The sequence below is a fragment of the Micromesistius poutassou genome (genome assembly GCF_964030765.1).
Source record: "Micromesistius poutassou genome assembly, chromosome: 3".
Classification (NCBI taxonomy): domain Eukaryota; kingdom Metazoa; phylum Chordata; class Actinopteri; order Gadiformes; family Gadidae; genus Micromesistius; species Micromesistius poutassou.
Window position 1 is genome coordinate 18,031,178 of NC_140273.1, and position 17,500 is coordinate 18,048,677.

Genomic DNA, 17,500 nt, shown 5'->3' on the forward strand with positions numbered 1-17,500 from the left:
CCTGAAGAGTGTAAAAACATACAGCTATAAGCTGTATGTACATATGTATGTTGCTTCAGTACATTTCGCTGCCAGAGTACCGAAACACTACAACCAATAAACAAGGAGTTGCATTCAAACCTGCTGAGTGCAGTCATCAATACCTGCACTGTGATACTCCAACACACCGGCACAACAGTTTCAGTGTGCAGGTTCCTTCAAGTCAACCAAATACCATGAATATCAGCGTGAGTGCTAATATCTATGCTATTATGTTTGACCTCATGTCGACCTCTGCAAAGGACACTGAGGGTGTCCGCAGCTATCCGTAATAATGGTAATGGTGGCATTCCTCTAGCTTCCATATGTATGCGCAGTGGTTCAAATCCCAACAGACATCTAATTAACAACAGCTGACTTAGATAATCAAACCTTTTTAGACACTAGATTCTGTCTTTACATTAGGATAGAGTTGGACTGCACAGTGACCTTGTTAGACACATCCTGCTTTAGCGGTTATCCAAGGCTGCATTCTCTTTCTAGTTTATCTGACTTTTGGAAACAAACAAGAGATAAGCCACACTATACAGACATAATGAACATTGCTTATGATTAAGATAAGGAGAGGGTACCAATGGCTGTAGTGAATGAATGACAGGAAGAAACCATGTCTCTCTCTGGGCAAACCTTAAAGGCCGTTTCACTGACTGGCAATGAGCCTGCGTGGACTTTATACCGTAACTGCTGTAGCGTGCTATGCTATTAGTTTGGAGTTAGCATTGACTTGAGCTTTAGTCAAATTATTTCAAGGATTATCCTGATTTAAAGAACAATGCTTTTCCATATATTTAGATATAATATAAATTTTTCTGCTTTTATAGATGTTTTTTTAATCTCTTCAAAATGATCATTTTGATCATCAACATGATTAATTTTCTTGGCGGAAACACGTAATCTTCATCTTCTTCATGACTGGAATTTTTCTAGTGAAGCTCATTGAGGAAGTTATCCAATTCTTGGGGGAGGTTATCTGGAGTCATTTCCTGGAGTACATTGCTCTATGGTTAGTATTGTTTGCATAGTTATCTAGCACACCCATAAAGGTCAATAGGGTATCATTAAGCATATGATGCCAGGTGGCGTGGAGGTGTGCCACCCTATTAAAACTCTCCTTTGTCGTACCAGGTACTTCCTCAGGTACTTTGGTAAAGAGTTTGGTTAGGCTTTGCCCTCTCTTCACCCATGCGTGAAGGCTGCTATGTCTTCCCCTGAGGATGTGATCACACACACCCTGAGGTGTGGTCCCTACTTCAATGCCACCGAGACGTGGAGTGTTCTGTGGGTTTGGATTTAGCTTGCGTGCGTATGTGTTTAGCAATACTGGCCCTGTTCTCTGATCCAGTCCCTCTCACTCTCTCTCTCTCTCTCTCTCTCTCTCTCTCTCTCTCTCTCTCTCTCTCTCTCTCTCTCTCTCTCTCTCTCTCTCTCTCTCTCTCTCTCTCTCTCTCTCTCTCTCTCTCTCTCTCTCTCTCTCGCCCTTTTGTGGCCAGTTGGATGTCCTTGTATACAAAGGGCAGAGGGCATCACTTATTAAGTGATTATACAGGGAAATGGGCTTGTTTTGACTGTTGCCATAGTTCACTAATCAGAATCAACAGCAGACCTACTGCTCTAGTTCTAATAAAGACATGTCTCTAAAGGTACAAAGGCACATTTGTATTGCACCCCTTTCTTTAGAGATGACGTTGTTAGTAGACTCACCAGTAGCACTTTAGAATAACTGCCATTGTGAAGCATTAATAAGGTAGTAGTAATTATAATAATAATTGATAGTGAATGAATAATGTTACTTCATGAATAAGTAGGCAATTCGTAATTAGTTATAATATATATTTTATGTAAATATGTATTTAAGGTGTTAAACACATACAGTACTTGCTAGTGCTGCAATATACTTGAGGCATTTTCAGCCTTTAATTGTCATGGATAATTGCTTAGTAAGGCAAGGATAGTCCTCGACACTAGTCCTCATCAATTTCTGCATTATTTTGTTTATTTGTTTATAATGCTTTATAACAGAATGTTCATATTTGTAATTCATCTTCTCGTTATGGTATTAATCATTTGTCACTGATTATGAATTGCATATTTATGATTAGTCGTGTAGGAAACTAAATGTGTTGCATATCAGTTGAGTTTGCCCTGGCCCTGATGTCTGAGTAGACACGACATGGAATGCCATCACAGAGAGGCATTTATACTGACGGCACAGGTGCAACAACAACAACAGTCAACCAGTTGATGTCACATGTTGAACGCTATGGTGACCACGCCATGTTTAGAGGCTGCTCCTACGTTGGTCGGTTAGTTCAGTCTCACAAGATGGCACCCGGTGTGACGTAACTTCACCTTCCCTATCAGATGTTAGGTTATACTCTGGCGTTCTCTCTTCAAATAATCACTGCAAACCCAATTTTCTTGGGTGTCATGTTCCGACTGAGAAAATTGCAATTCAGCAAGATGTGTAATGTGAGCCGTCAGGCTTTAAACAGAAAAAGCCATTGTGTGTAATGTTGGAAAGAAACCCTCTTGAGCCCATCAGGAAAAAGGCTTGCAGGATAGCATGTGATAAAGCAGAATATTGTACACACATTATATGCACTTAAATAATCCCTGGAAATAAATTGTGCTTGACGATAGAAGTTATATAAGGACGTTGTTTCAGCCTGAAGTATTCTTCTAAATGGAATGTATATCGGATTTAAACCTTGAATCGCTACATAATTAATACAACATACTCAAGCAAGAAATGCATTGGTCTGGTCTTTGCTCATATTCTGTTCATCTCTCTCTCTCCCACTCTCCCACAGAGTCCCAGGGCTTCCAGACAGAAGACACCTCTGCTGCAGCACTGGGAGACTGGACTGGTCAACATGGGACACCATGACGAAGACCAGTAGGAGGAAGAACTGAGAGAGGGAATGATAGAGAGGGAGAGAGAACGAGAAAGAGGGAGAGGAAGAGGGGGGAAGAGAGACAGACGAGAGGAAGAGATGGAGTGAGAGAGAGTGTGGGAGAGAGGGTAAGAGAGCGAGAGAGGGAGATAGACAGGAAGAGAGACAAGCAGTGGTACCCGTGAAGGACGTTGACAAAGTGGACCAAACGAGGGGGTTGGTTTCAAAGCCCTTACCAACAAGAATGGAGAACAAAAAGTGTTGTTTATGATCGGAATATAACTTGATTGACGTTTGACTTAAGGAAATGTGATCCGAAAGGATGGAGACAGAAGGGAATGGTGAGAACTCAGAGAGCCCTAGTGGATGGCGCTTCACACATAAGTCACTTTGTATAGATAGATAGATAGATAGATAGATAGATAGATAGATAGATAGATAGATAGATAGATAGATAGATAGATAGATAGATAGATAGATAGATAGATAGATAGATAGATAGATAGATAGATAGATAGATAGATAGATGTGAGTTATTTTATCATCTCTGTGGAGAAATTACTTTCTTTGCAGCACAACAACACAGGACAAGAAAAAAACAGAAACCCAGGGCACATAGTAGAATAAGTAATAACTCAAAAGGCCCTAATGAGTGTGGAGTATGGAGATGGAATTCAATACACTTGTTTTCGGAACACCACTGATGCTCATCAGCTAAAACAGCTTAAACAACTGGTTAAAACACTTTCAAAAGCAGATGCAACCAAAGGCATATGAAGAGAGTACCTGAGGTTACATCTGTAGCCCAAGCATTATGTATATTTTATATGTTTTAAATTAAACAGAATTAATTATATTTTTTTATTTAAAAAAATGTTCTGCTTGTATTACCTTGTACTTAGGAATATTTTTTATTTAAATTTGTATTAACGTCATGTTTGGATTCGTAAGCATGTCTGAATCAACAGATTGAATCATCAATCTAATCACTTTGTCATTCATCATGGTCTTTGCATACAACATGGATTGAGATAGCGTTGGTTATTCTTTCATTTTCTTCCTAATTTTGTGTTTTTAGTGGCCTTTCCATGTATCCATATTGTTTGTCTGGTTAATCACTACAGAGCTAGGCAGTTCACATTCGTTAAGAAAGTTTGGGTTGATATGATTTTTTTTAAACAATGATATTTTATGGAGCACTTGCTTTTTTCCGTTATTATTAGTGTTCTATTATTAAAATGAAAGCCTTAATATCAAACTTTTATTGCATTTTTAATTGTGCTTCTTTTTTTTTACACAGTAGGAAGTTCATCGTGATGTCACATCGCAATGACCGGAATATAAGCATCACAGGATGTGACTGGTAGTATTGGTAGTTGTTTGTCATTGTTAAGTCAGCATGAAATTATTTGTCATAATGGGGATACATTGTTGTGTTTTACATTGCCAAAAAAAAAGTTTTTATTAGCCTTTAGGTTACATTATATTTACGTTGATTTGGGATTTTACAGTCGACAACTCTCTCAATGCATCACAGTATAATAGTATTACCAACAAAAAGTCCCATGATGCATTCTGATGTACAAACCCTATACTGTGTTTATTGAGGAGGCTGTCATAGTCTGGACATTGAGTCAGCTGGCTCACCACCATAAACGTATTGATAACCAAGTGCTAAATTAAGGACTTACCAAGCTGATAAAATGTATGTTTGTAATAAACCAGTAAAATCTATTATTTTACAACACATGTGAGGTCAAGGCTTTTCACCATTACCCATTTTACATGCCAGCTGTTCCAGCTGAAAATATCCAGTTTGTCGAATACTGTGTTGATGGCATGATCAAAAGACGGTGCTCCTCTGCCCCGCCATCGTATTCATCCTCCCTCATGTAAGATAGATGGTTGTGTTTGGTCAGTCTATCTCGTACCGGGCATGTGAGGGGAGCCAGACATTATCTGCAGAGCAAATGAAACATGAGCTCACGAGATTCTTTTGGTTCCCAGGCTAGTTCTACTTTGTAATTAGCGTTTTAATACTTAAAACTACTTATCGCTGTCCTTCTTTAATTCGGCACAAGAGAAGAACAATGAAGGGAACTTATTCTGACCTGCTTTGATTTCTGCTCAGCCTGTCGACGGGCCGGCCAGACCTTATTTGCCTGCAGCTCATCATTAGGTCTGGTAGATCTGCTGTCGGCAGTGTATTTGTTGGTGTCATCAATCAACCTCACTTTACACTCCATTGGATTAGCTTCAGCCAGCCGGATCCCGAGGGCTGTAAAGTAAACATAGTTAGAGAATGTTACCCCTACCAATTTCATCAAAGTGAAAATGTACTGTGTTCAATTAAAATAAATACCAAATCAGCATAAATATTAACACCATCCATTGTAGAAATGTCCAAAATGGCCCGGCCGGTTTCGTCCTTGTCTGTGGTTGCAGTCGAATAGTAAAAATAATTACGTCCTACTTCCTTTCCTAACCACCTTTCCTTGACCATGATGGAAATCATCACGAGGTCAAGGAAACATGTGAAGGAGAATGCACGAGGAAAAGACAAAGCGGTGCTAAGAGAATCCGACTGCACTTACCGGGAGAGACGCTGATGTATGGAAGGCCATTAGAGCAAATACACACATAACTAGAGGGTGAACTGTACTATCTGCGAAAATCTCCCAATTGAAATGCATTGGTGTAAAGACAATTGTGCTCTAGGACACAATTCAATAGACATTTTTGTGACTATGCACTTCCTGTTAACTTTACATCTTCGCAGCTAGTTTCAACATGCGACCGTGGACGAGGTGCAGTTGATGGTCCAGACAGCGAGTTGTCAGAACCCAGACATTGTTTAAACATGGACAATTTCAAGAAAGACAACATTTGGAGTACAACTAGTGCTGTGATTGGAGCTTCATGTGAGTTTGGTTGGAAGATTGCCAATGAAAACATTTGCTCATTAAATGACTAAACAAGGTTCAAGGTTCAAGGTCTTTATTCTGTCAGATGCACAGCAAACATGCAGCAGCAGTCTATGCTGGCAATGAAATTCCAGTGTTCTAAATTAAGCTGTCCTCGACGTTACAGGTACTAAGTATGAAATACAATCAAATAAAAATCAAATGGGGGGATAAAAAGGGAACATAAAAGGGATAAAATAGTTTTATATATATATGTACAGTAGTATACATAGTGCAGTATGAGTTATTATATAATATTATATATATATATATATATATATTATAGTTATTAGTTAAGTTATTATAATAAATTATTTTGTGTGTTCAATAGTCTTATCTTATTTGTGGAAAGATGCTGTCCTTGAACCTGCTGCTTCGCGTGCGGATGCTTCTGTTCCGTCTTCCAGACGGTAACTCTGTGAAAGGTTTATGGCTAGGGTGGCTGCGGTCCCGGAGTGCAGACTTTTCCCCTACACCTCTGAGTGTAGAGGTCCTGCATGGGGCTGGCAGCCCAGGCCTGGTGGTGTGATAGGCAGGTTCCACCACCCTCTGCAGAGCCTTGCGGTCGAGGGCCGGGCGGTGGCTATACCAGGCGGTGATGCAGCCAGTCAGGAAACTCTTGACTTACTGTGCATTCACACTAAAGCAAGGCGCGAAATACATACAAAGTCAATGCAAAGACGTCAGCCAAGCACAAATTCGCAAATACGTAATTTGCTCGGGTTGAAATATTTGATCTTTATCGCAAATTTTGCTTGATGCTGAATCACTTCAACTGTGCGTTCATACCAGAAGCGAAGCAAATATTGTGTTTTGAAGAATATTGGAGGAGGAGGGGCTCGCCAACGTTTGTTCATGCCAATTCATTCTCAACCGTGGCCGAGATTACCGCCATTGCGAGTCTTTACTTGTTGTGGAAGTACCAGAGACGTCGGAGAACCCAACGCCGTCGTTTATGAGTTCATTATACCATCAGCTTTTGGCTGTGGTATTAGAGCTCCGGGAGTTTGCAAACGGCAATAATTACTTTCTCCTGATAGGCTGAACGCTGGTAGGCTGTCATGACAAAGCATCAAGTGAAAATGAACGGGAAAGTTCAGATATTTCTGCTTGAGTGTTTTCGCAAGTAGAATCAGGCGAAATGCGCGTGACCCAGGTGTTGAAAATTTGCATCTATCCCCGTATTTGCATTGACTTTGTATGTAATCGCGCCGCGGCTTCGTTTATGGTGTGAATTTAGTCCCAAAAAGATAACCAAGGTGGAGCAGGAAAACATTTTGCGAGCATGAGAGCGAAGACAGCAGTGTGAGCGCTCAGGGTGTCAGTTGCGTGCTCAATAGATGATTTTTTCCTGACAGGCTTTATTATTATTCTCGCGATCACAGAAATACTGTGTATGTAGTAAAAGTGCTCGCAAAACAGCAGGCAAACTCGTACGATTTAGGCTGGCTTCGCGAGGCTACAGCATATACCTACCGTATAGGGGGCGGGGGGGTATTTTAGTAGGGTGGGTGTGATTTGGGCTGGTGGGTGTGGTTTTGCTTTGTGGGTGTGGTTTTGTGTTGTATCAAGATCAGAATGACAAAAAACTTGGCTTGTGGTATCTGTGGAGACCATTTTGTATGACCTTATATATATATATATAAATATATAAAGTTTGGGAGTGTGTGTGTGTGTGCGTGTGTATGTGAGCCCTAGCGACTCCCTTATCTCCAGTGAATAATTCATGGCCTCATTCTGACTGGACTGAGCCCACTGAGTCATTACATTATTATGGTCTGCTTTGGGCAGTGCCGTGGCAACCTAGGTGGTCAACATTATTAATTAGCAATATTCCTCACAAAGCTAATGTGTGGAGTATGGCCATGTAGCCAGGACCTGTGGCAGCCTGTCAGAGGGGGTGCAATGCAGAGGCTGATGGATCACTTACGCTAAAATGTCACACACATAAAAATACTGCAGCAGTGAATATTGTGTTCAGGGCTGTGTTGAGAGCTGTGTACAGAGTTGTGTACAGAGTTGAGTTCAGAGTTGAGTTCAGAGTTGTGTACAGAGTTGAGTTCAGAGTTGTGTACAGAGTTGAGTTCAGAGTTTTGTACAGAGTTGAGTTCAGAGTTGTGTTGAGCGTTGTGTTGAGGGTTGTGTTGAGGGTTGTGTTCAGCGTTGTGTTCAGGGTTGTGTTCCGGGTTGTGTTGAGAGAGTCAGGGCTCAGAAGATTAGTATAGAATGGTATGCTCCTCAAATGACTCTTTGTTAACATAACAAACAATAGAGAACAGGTCTGTGTGTGTGTGTGTGTTTCTGTGCGTGTGTGTGTGTGTGTGTGTGTGTGTGTGTGTGTGTGTGTGTGTGTGTGCATGTGTCTGTGAGTTTGTGTGTCTGCACCATGTGTGCGTGTCTGTATGTCTGTGCTTGCGTGCGTGCGTGTGTGTATGTCTGTGTGTGTGTGTGTGTGTGTGTGTGTGTGTGTGTGTGTCTCAAAGCAGCCATAAATAGGAGTGGGTTATGATAAGTCCCCTGACTTACTCCCCCCTGGGGCTGCCTCATATGGTGGTTCTCCTTTGTGGGGGAGCGTTTGTGCTCCTTTGATGTGATGCAGAGCAGGGACTTACACAGCAAAGCTATGTCATTGAATTGTTTTTTTCCTTGACAGTAAAATATTTAACAGCCTGTGAGGGTTATTGTTTATGTTGTACTCTTTTTGTTTTTCAACTCAATTTATGAGGCAACAAACTTCCTTGTGATTATGTGTACCCATATATAAGCACACATTGTCTTGCCCTGTGCAGCTTTGCTCTTGTGTTGGTGGGCCGTGTCATTTACAGCCTTGTTTTTAACATACTGGGAGACTGGTGCTGATTATGGGCATGGCTGATTGTACGAAAAACACCCCTAGCCATCGCTTATCAGCAAATAAAAATATAGATATTAGAAACACTGGGAAGGATCTTGACATTCTGAATTTAGAATTCTGATAGACACACACGCACACACGCACACACACACACACACACACACACGCACACGCACACGCACACGCACACACACACACATACACAAACCATCTTCCATCTTCTGAATGAACTGTTTTCTGATGATACTGTTTAATGTTTAACACACAATCACTTTCATTTCAGATATGTAACTATGAAATTACACAGCGGTTTAATTTGTACTTGTTTTAATACCCCTGGTTAATGTGTGCCATGCATGCTGTAACTCTGAGAGAAACGGAATGACCGCCATCACAGAGTAGAGGCAGTATAGTATAGTATATTCTTTATAAGAGATAGAGCAGGCATGAGAATGTGCTTGTGTTTCTACACTTGTCATAAAAGCACGGAGTAGAGTGACGGAGACAGAGTGCCTGCCTGTGTTTGTGTTGTGTGTGTGTGTGTGTGTGTGTGTGTGTGTGTGTGTGTGTGTGTGTGTGTGTGTGCACATGCATGCTGTGTCTATGCACACGGTTAGTTTTTAGTACCTTTGTGTGTGTGCGTGCATACAGTGTGTGTGTGTGTGTTTTCAACGGCCAGGGGGACTGGCACCCTGTGTGACTGGTGAGTCTGCCACCCTGATGGGGCGACTATGTCAACCTCCCATCTCCCTGGGGCCAGTTGATCCCCTCTGTCCCTTCCTGGGGCCCCTGAAAAGCTCTGAGAACCGGAGGGCTTGAGGAGGACCTGGCCCTTATATGAAGTATAAGGGCCTATTGTATGTTGTACGTCCTGGCATTTAATGCACGCACTTAATGTATGTTGTATTTATTCATAGTACTTAATTGTGTAGCGTCTGCAGTAGCTAGCTATTACTGCTGTATACGGGGAATGGGTTAGCCTAGCGATTACTTGGTTCTATGAACATCTTTACTGTACCGACAGCGATATATTGTTTCACTTTTTATGACAAATGTACTTATTGTAAGTCGCTTTGGATAAAAGCGTCTGCTAAATGCCCTAAATGTAAATGTAAATGTAAATGTAAATGTTAGGCTATAGGTATGTCTAAAATGCAGGTTCAATTGTGCAGTGTGGAGGATTAATAAAAGGAAGGCTTTCTGCTGCTCTGTGAACGTGCGGGAGATGAAATGAAAGCTGTTTAGCCTCCTTATTTATGGTCGGCGATAAAAGCCAACGTTCGCAGATAGAAGGGGAAGCTGCCAGCTGCTTAACAGTATCTATCAGCAGTCTGGTGTGACTTCATTTTAAGTGTTTAAACTAGCGCCATTAAATATTTGTTTCCGTTCAATTTGGGTGAAATTAAATATTGCACAATAAACACCATTCATTCTGTGGAATGCTGTGTGTGTTTACTTGTTGAATAGTTTATTTTGTACTGCAAACCAGTGTTCTAATTAGTACACAATAAATATGTATAGAGTGCTCTCTACAGGATGTTTGCCAAAACTGCACCTGAGAAAGAACAGCACTCTTGCAGTACATGATCGTGTCGATAACCTATTGTGTATATTTACGTGCATATACAAAGGATAATTACTGTCAAAGCTAATCATGAATGGTAAGAACACATTTTGGAGTACACTTGGATATCAATAACAGAAAAATGTGCATTGAACAACATAATTTTTCATTCTTACATTTTATTACAAAACAGAACTAAAACATCAACAACATCATTGCTAAAATCGTCATATCCTCTAAGCAAGTAAATACAATCGTATTGCTTCAAAGGAAATACAACATTTCTCTGATGTGTGATGTTACAAGAAAGAAGACAGATTTAAAATATATATAAATATATATAATAATAATAGTAATAGAATTAATGGATGCTTGGACTTGAAAACGTAGAGAGAGGATTCCATACAGACGATCTGGGGCCCATGTCTGCAGTCCCACTGGCACATTCCTACACACACACACACACACACACACACACACACACACACACACACACACACACACACACACACACACACACACACACACACACACACACACAGTGTTTTATCAGTGTTTTATCTATTCTACTGTCATTTTCCAGAAAAGCCTTTTTTTTGCTCTAGTTTGTTAGTTGGCTTGTTGTCAGCAAGCATCCAGTGAGCAGGACGAAGCAGCAGCTCCAGCCTAGTAACTGGCACACAGAGAGGGCCTGGGGACTATCCTTTAGTCTAATGAGAGCCCTACATCAAACTAATTAATGAACAGCATCAAGTCTAATGAAAGGCAGCCCTGCTCAAAAGCCCTAATGAGGAATACGTGTGGGTTTCATGTGTGTGTTTGTGGGTTTGCGTGCGTTCGTGCATTTGTGTATGCCTGTATGTGAGTGTGTGTGTGTAATGGATGAGTGTATGTGTGGGTGTGTGTTTGTGTGTGTGTGTGTGTGTGTGTGTATGTGTGAGTGTGTATGTGTGTGTGTGTGTGTATGTGTGTGTGTGTGTGTGTGTGTGTGTGTGTATGTGTGTCAGTAAGTGTGAGGGGAGACAGCTGAGACGTGTGATTGTGTAAACATAACATGCACGTGGTCAGCTGTATGCGTGTGCACGTTTATGTTTACAGCTAAATAATGAAGCTTTATAAGGAAGTTTATAAGGCAGGGTTAGGCAAAAAGCCCATGGAGAATTATGGTTAATACTTTCATAATAAACAGTAGGCCTATGTACTTATGTGTCAAACAACTAACACAACCTATGTATAAACGTTAACGTTTAGATAAAATGCAATATTAATCATTTGAGCCAAGACAGCAATGAGGAAATCGTTCCATGTAAAAAGATTATTCACAATAAGCCGTATTATTCATGGTTATTTTGAATTCATCATTGTCACATTCCTTAAGCAAACATATAGACAATTATAAACCATATTAACCATAGCTTTATGAAAAAAAAAGAGTGGAAATCAGGAAATGATAAAGTTAGTAGACATAAAGGACGATTTCATAAAGGGTTGTATTTACGTGGGAAGTAGAAGCTGAATGTCTGGGTTCCGGATCTAGAAAAAAACATGAAGAAATGAATCAACATGTTTGTGCAACAACAAAAAACTATGATAACAAAATGATGCAATATTTATCAAAATGATGGACAGTGAGATTTGAAGACAAATCATCTCGGGTCAGCATGAGTTACAATTATTTGAAACTCCCCCTTCCACCTTTAAATGTGGACCTAAATGGAATAAGGTTGTGGGTTTGGAAGTTTTTATATGAGTCACTAGCAGAAGTGTCCTCCTTTTGCATGGAGAGGAAGCAGATATAAACCCTGCTGTGTGTGTGTATGTGTGTGTGTGTGTGTGTGTGTGTGTGTGTGTGTGTGTGTGTGTGTGTGTGTGTGTGTGTGTGTAGACCTACCCGCCATGTGATCTTTAGCCTGACTCTTGCTCCAGAACTCAGCTTCCTTCCTGACAGACACACAATCACATTTACATCAGTGCAGACACACGACACGCTGGGGTTACACAACACAACGCGACACTAACCCATCTGCTGATTGGCACCAGCTGTCAATTTATTCCTCAATCCATTAGCCGACACTCATCACCCAAACATATTTAATCATTAAGTCCAGTCCATAGGGGTTAGGTTGAGGGTAAGGGTAGGTGGGTTATTGTTAAGGTTAACCCCAACTCTAACCCTACCCTATTTAATAATAAATTAATGGTATAAATTAATACCTTAGTTAACATTAACATGAAGACTATTACCATAGTTAAAATGAAGAGCATTAATAAACATGAACACCATTAGTAAATGATGATACTAGACCATTCAACATTGTTAATAAGTTAATGCTGATTACTTCTTAATGGTTAATTAATCCTTGTGCTAGCTAAAAAACTCATAATTTATATTTTATAAGAAATAAAAAATGTGAAATGCAAAAAGAAGAAGCCATGAACATCTTAGATAAGGAGGAAATGACTTCACTCAAACCATGAACCAGTTCCTTAAACACATAACCATATGTCATGACAGGTCATGACGAGTCCGTTTTGTTCACATAAACCTCATTTAACCCTTAAAGATATCAGTTTGTGCTGAACAGTAACTCACCATGTTTATAAAACAAAACTAAACAAGACCTAAGGAAACAATACCTTTTCTTCTTTTCCTCAGCGGCTCCACGCACTGCCCAAACCAAAAAGAGGATCGCAGGATGAAAGAGGAAGGATGAAAGAAGAAGAATACGATTTCAGAGGCATCACAAACCATAAACAAATCCAAACACATGAGTCTTTGAGACGGCACCTTGAGACATATAGCCTTTGCCTCGCACCTTTTCTCTGGACGACATACACAAACAGAACCACTGCAGCGATGAACAGGACCACGGCGGAGAAGGACCCTGCTACCAGGGGCCAGTCCACGCTGAACGCTACACACGTGCAGGACCACAGCATACATTCAGTACCTTATCAACCCACAGGGACACTGTTAACTATCATAGGGACTCAAGAAGGAAAAACATAAGAAATTCATTCAAATTCATTCATAGTTTAGCCATCACAATAATCATATACGATGGATGTTCTATATTCACAGCTGCTCTGGACGTGTATTTGTTTGTGTCCCAATAGAAAACAACGGTATTAGTCCTCATCTATGAGAAGACGTTCACAGGGTTTTACTTGCCTTAAAGCGGACTCGGTTACCTATAGTTACACATGTGGTTTCTGTATACAGCCCAGTTCTATTTTTACCTGGTGCAGGAGTAGGCGATATTCCTGAAAGAAGAAATAGATAGAACAGATATTAATCTCTCACACTTTTTCCATTGCTGCTCAATTATGCACGCACTTACATAAACGTACACGCACGCGCACACACACACACACACACACACACACACACACACACACACACACAGACACACACACACATACACACACATAATCACAAACACACACACAGTCACACACCGACACAAATTCCCCCCCCACACACACACACACACATACATGCACACACACATACACACACGTACACACACATAAAATAATGAAATAATACAAAATAACAATGTAGAAGTGAAAGCAGTTTGCTACTTTAAAGAATTTTATGTTCTTAAATTATTTCTGCACTTTTTTGTGTTGTCTTCAGTGCGCTTATTGTAAGTCGTTTTGGAAATCAGGTAAATTAATGTAATGTAACGTAATATAATGTAATGTAATGTATTGTAATGCACACACGCACACACTACAGCAGTACCTAGGGCTATCTCTAGAGGGCCGCTGGGTTCAGACTCGCTCCAGTGTTCTCCCAGCAGGGCGCTGTAGCGGCACTCATACTGCACTGTGGCCTGATCCGTGATGGGGAGGGAGAAGACAGTCTGGTGGCTGGTCGCGGGGGCCTGGTGCGTGGCCACGGTGAGCCCGCTGTCGGGCCGGAACAGGGAGAACAGGGCCCCGGGGTAGGCTGCAGACCCTCTGCAAGACAGGTCCCACACACCCTCCTGGTGTCGGAGGGCCAGGGTGGGCCGTGGCAGCAGGTCTGGTGGGTGGAGACAGATCGGGTCAGCCAAGTTGTCAGAAAGCTGCAGTAGACCTGGGAGGATACGCGGGTAGCATGCTGAATCCCTCGACTAGGGTTTACTTTGGTCCTGGAGTCTCAAAGGTTGTATCAGCGATGTTAGGTGACGTCACTTCTGTTAGTATTTGAAGCGTGATCCCAAACAAACAGAGCCAGCTCGCCCCTCCCTTCTGTGTTTCGTGTATCCAGTACAAACTGTCATGAACGCAGCGCAAAACCCCACAACACCCACCCCTTGCCGTTGATTGGTTGAAATACTATTTATTTTGGTTTTGAGTGGTTGGTAGTACCATTTCTTTTTGTGTACGATCTCGGAGCACAGGCTGCCTACAGAGATGCGTTTTTTTGACGGCCTGCTTATGGGGCGGGCAGCTAGCGGATCGTGAGGAAAGATCAGATGAATGTGATCATTTATGTTTCGGCCTAGAATCGCTGATGCAACCTTTAAAGCCCATTAACCTCATGTGTAAGGCAAATTAATATTGTGTTAATATTGTAGATGGGCGTTGACTCACGTTCTGTCAATGTCAAGTGTTTGTTTTGGTGTTTTAGGGTTTCTGTGTGGGTCGATTTGTGAATGAGGTGTCTCTGCCAACAGCTTTCGTGGAGTGCGTGTTAAAGAAGCGTTTCTTCCTACACTTGGTAAAAGTCTTCATTCACCCAAAGCCTTTCCCACCTGTGACGGTGACTTGAATGACGTTGCTGAACGTGGAGTTGTACAGTCGCCTCCTCTTGGAGACCTGGTACATACAGGCGTAGGATCCCCCGTCTCCTCCCTTCACGGGGCCTACACTGAAGGCGTGTAGCTGGCCGGTGGCGTTGGGCGTCTGGCTGGTGGCCTGAGGCTGGAGCACCACGGAGGTGTCCCCGGTCACCAGGGCTGTCTTCACCAGGATAAAGGTCACTGGTGTGTGGCCGCGCTGGGACTGCCTTATGGGCTGGGTGACTTGGAGGGAACACTGGAAGGACAGTATCTGTCCACCCCTAACATGGCCACTAGGGGGCTCCACAGACAGGACAGGTGGAGGGGGGTCTGCAGGTGAGGGACTAGGCGCTGCGCCTGTAGACACAAAATAAAACAGAATAGTAATAAAATAACTGACTATTCTAAATATTCTAAATATAAATAAAGTTTGTTTGTCTGTCTGGGACAATAAAGTTGAAAAATCTATCTTTCAAACATATTTGTGAGCATGTGCAATGGTGTCATATTGAGATTAAAACTATAATGTGTTTCAATACAGAGGTTTATAATGAAGAATACCACGAACACAACCGGGCTTCACGATTTCACACCAGAGTTTACAAACCACACTTCCTTCCATAACCGTCAGCACGATGTGTTTGATGTGTGTGTGTGTGTGTGTGTGTGTGTGTGTGTGTGTGTGTGTGTGTGTGTGTGTGTGTGTGTGTGTGTGTGTGTGTGGGTGTGTGTGTGTGTGTGTGTGGGTGTGTGTGTGTGTGTGTGTGGGTGTGTGATGTGTGGGTGTGTGCTACATGAAGAGCAGGATGTTAGGGCCAGACTCTGTGAGTGGTGTAGCACCACATGAGCCATACAGAAAGCACCTGTGGCGGGTCTTTTCATCGGCGGTGGGGGTGTGGGTGTGGGTGTGTGGGGAGAGGCGGATGGGAGTGATTGTTATGTTTCACCACACGCTGAGCCCATGCTGCGCTGCTCGTCTGCCACAGAACCCTACCGGCCTGAACACACTCTGATTTCAAAGTGCTCAGGGGTTGGGCGGGGGAATTTCAATACTAACGATAATGAAATGGTCATCATTAGCTTTGGCTACTTTGGCTATTCCCACTGTGGATAGAAATCAGCAGTTTTTGTAGGTCGGGAAATCATTTTTTATGTTCTGTATTCTCCAGCAGCTGCTCCTTTGCTGATCATACGGTCTCATTGTTTTCAGCCTCAACATAGCAAGTTGCTTAAAAAAAAGATGTGTTTGGAGATGTAAATACAAATGTAAATCCTTTTAGCTGTTCAAAACTTTTTAGTATTTGATTTTGTCAGTGTTAATTACTTTCTAAGGGACACATGGACTACACACACACACACACACACACACACACACACACACACACACACACACACATAGAAACAAGAAACCACACACACACACACACACACAGACACACACACGCACACACACACACACACACACACACACACAGACACACACACACACACACACACACACACATAGATACAGAAACAAACAACCACACTCAGACACACACACACACACACACACACACACACACACACACACACACAGGCGCACACACAAACTAACATACACACCTACACACACACACACACACACACACACACACACAGGCACACGCACACACTCAAACTAACATACACACCCACACACACACACACCTGGTGGTGGTGGCGTCAGGCTGAGGTAGGGGCTGAAGGCGCTGTAGACACCCTGGCCGTTCTTGTACAGACAGCAGTAGAGCTGTTGGTCTGATGCTACTGTCTCAGCACTGAGCCTGAACACAGCTTCTGCACTCCCCTGGGGGGCCATGAAAGAATCCACCTGCAGGAGCACACCACACAAACACTCTCTCTAAACCCCATGCATAGATAGTACAGGACAAGACACACACATCGAAACAATCCTAGAACTATACACTGTAACGTGATACGCGGTCATATCTGATATCGTTCTTATAAGCTACAGTTCAGCAGTGCAGTCGCTTGAAATAGTAAAAACATATACAGAGAGCGCATTGCACATTCATAGCATTAAGTACACAGTGCAGGAATAGCAGCCTCATAGCCCCACAAATGGCAAACATGAAAGACATACAAACTGTAACTATAATGTGCAGTGCGGCTGGACTGTTATTTCCATGAACACCACATTATCCTACTGGCTGAATTTCAGAATCAAAATCCAACCGTGGCTATCTATTGAACCAGATGTTCTCATGTGAGAAGGTACCTGGTCCGTGACTCGGAACAGGGTGAACAGAACCCCCTGGTGGCTCTGTGGGGCCTGGCAGACCAGAGTCACCTGGTCACTGGACCTGGCCTGCACCCTGAGGGTGGGGGGTGGCAGAGCAGCTGTGGTGGTGGCGGAGGAGGAGGAGACTGCC

At 42.3% G+C, this 17,500-nt stretch overlaps 2 protein-coding genes and 1 long non-coding RNA gene across 4 annotated transcripts in view; 1 reads left to right on the forward strand and 2 right to left on the reverse strand.

Moving 5' to 3' along the window:
• The window catches only part of LOC311341208 (uncharacterized protein), a 7,738-nt gene extending 3,907 nt beyond the window's left edge, over positions 1-3,831 (forward strand). Inside the window, exon 3 of the mRNA XM_084466100.1 lies at positions 2,850-3,831. Within this exon, the coding sequence (XP_084322226.1) occupies positions 2,850-2,939 (90 nt within the window). The 3' untranslated portion in view covers positions 2,940-3,831. The remainder of the gene's footprint in view (positions 1-2,849) is intronic.
• Positions 3,832-4,188: 357 nt separating this feature from the next.
• On the reverse strand, positions 4,189-5,766 carry LOC311341209. 2 transcript variants are annotated; one of them, XR_014633294.1, is made up of 4 exons: positions 5,528-5,766; positions 5,296-5,366; positions 5,045-5,211; positions 4,189-4,892 (listed from the first exon to the last, which is right to left on the reverse strand). It is a non-coding gene; the product is annotated as an uncharacterized lncRNA (long non-coding RNA). The 2 variants fall into 2 exon arrangements; XR_014633293.1 differs by lacking the exon at positions 5,296-5,366.
• Positions 5,767-10,439: 4,673 nt separating this feature from the next.
• LOC311340222 (uncharacterized protein) overlaps positions 10,440-17,500 on the reverse strand; it is an 8,549-nt gene continuing 1,488 nt past the window's right edge. Inside the window, exons 2-11 of the mRNA XM_084465105.1 lie at positions 17,347-17,500; positions 16,776-16,938; positions 15,060-15,443; positions 14,063-14,344; positions 13,555-13,578; positions 13,131-13,229; positions 12,952-12,982; positions 12,206-12,255; positions 11,813-11,847; positions 10,440-10,762 (exon numbers count right to left, since the gene is read on the reverse strand). The exon at positions 17,347-17,500 is cut by the window's right edge and continues 13 nt beyond it. Of these exons, the coding sequence (XP_084321231.1) occupies positions 10,676-10,762; positions 11,813-11,847; positions 12,206-12,255; positions 12,952-12,982; positions 13,131-13,229; positions 13,555-13,578; positions 14,063-14,344; positions 15,060-15,443; positions 16,776-16,938; positions 17,347-17,500 (1,309 nt within the window). The 3' untranslated portion in view covers positions 10,440-10,675. The remainder of the gene's footprint in view (positions 10,763-11,812; positions 11,848-12,205; positions 12,256-12,951; positions 12,983-13,130; positions 13,230-13,554; positions 13,579-14,062; positions 14,345-15,059; positions 15,444-16,775; positions 16,939-17,346) is intronic.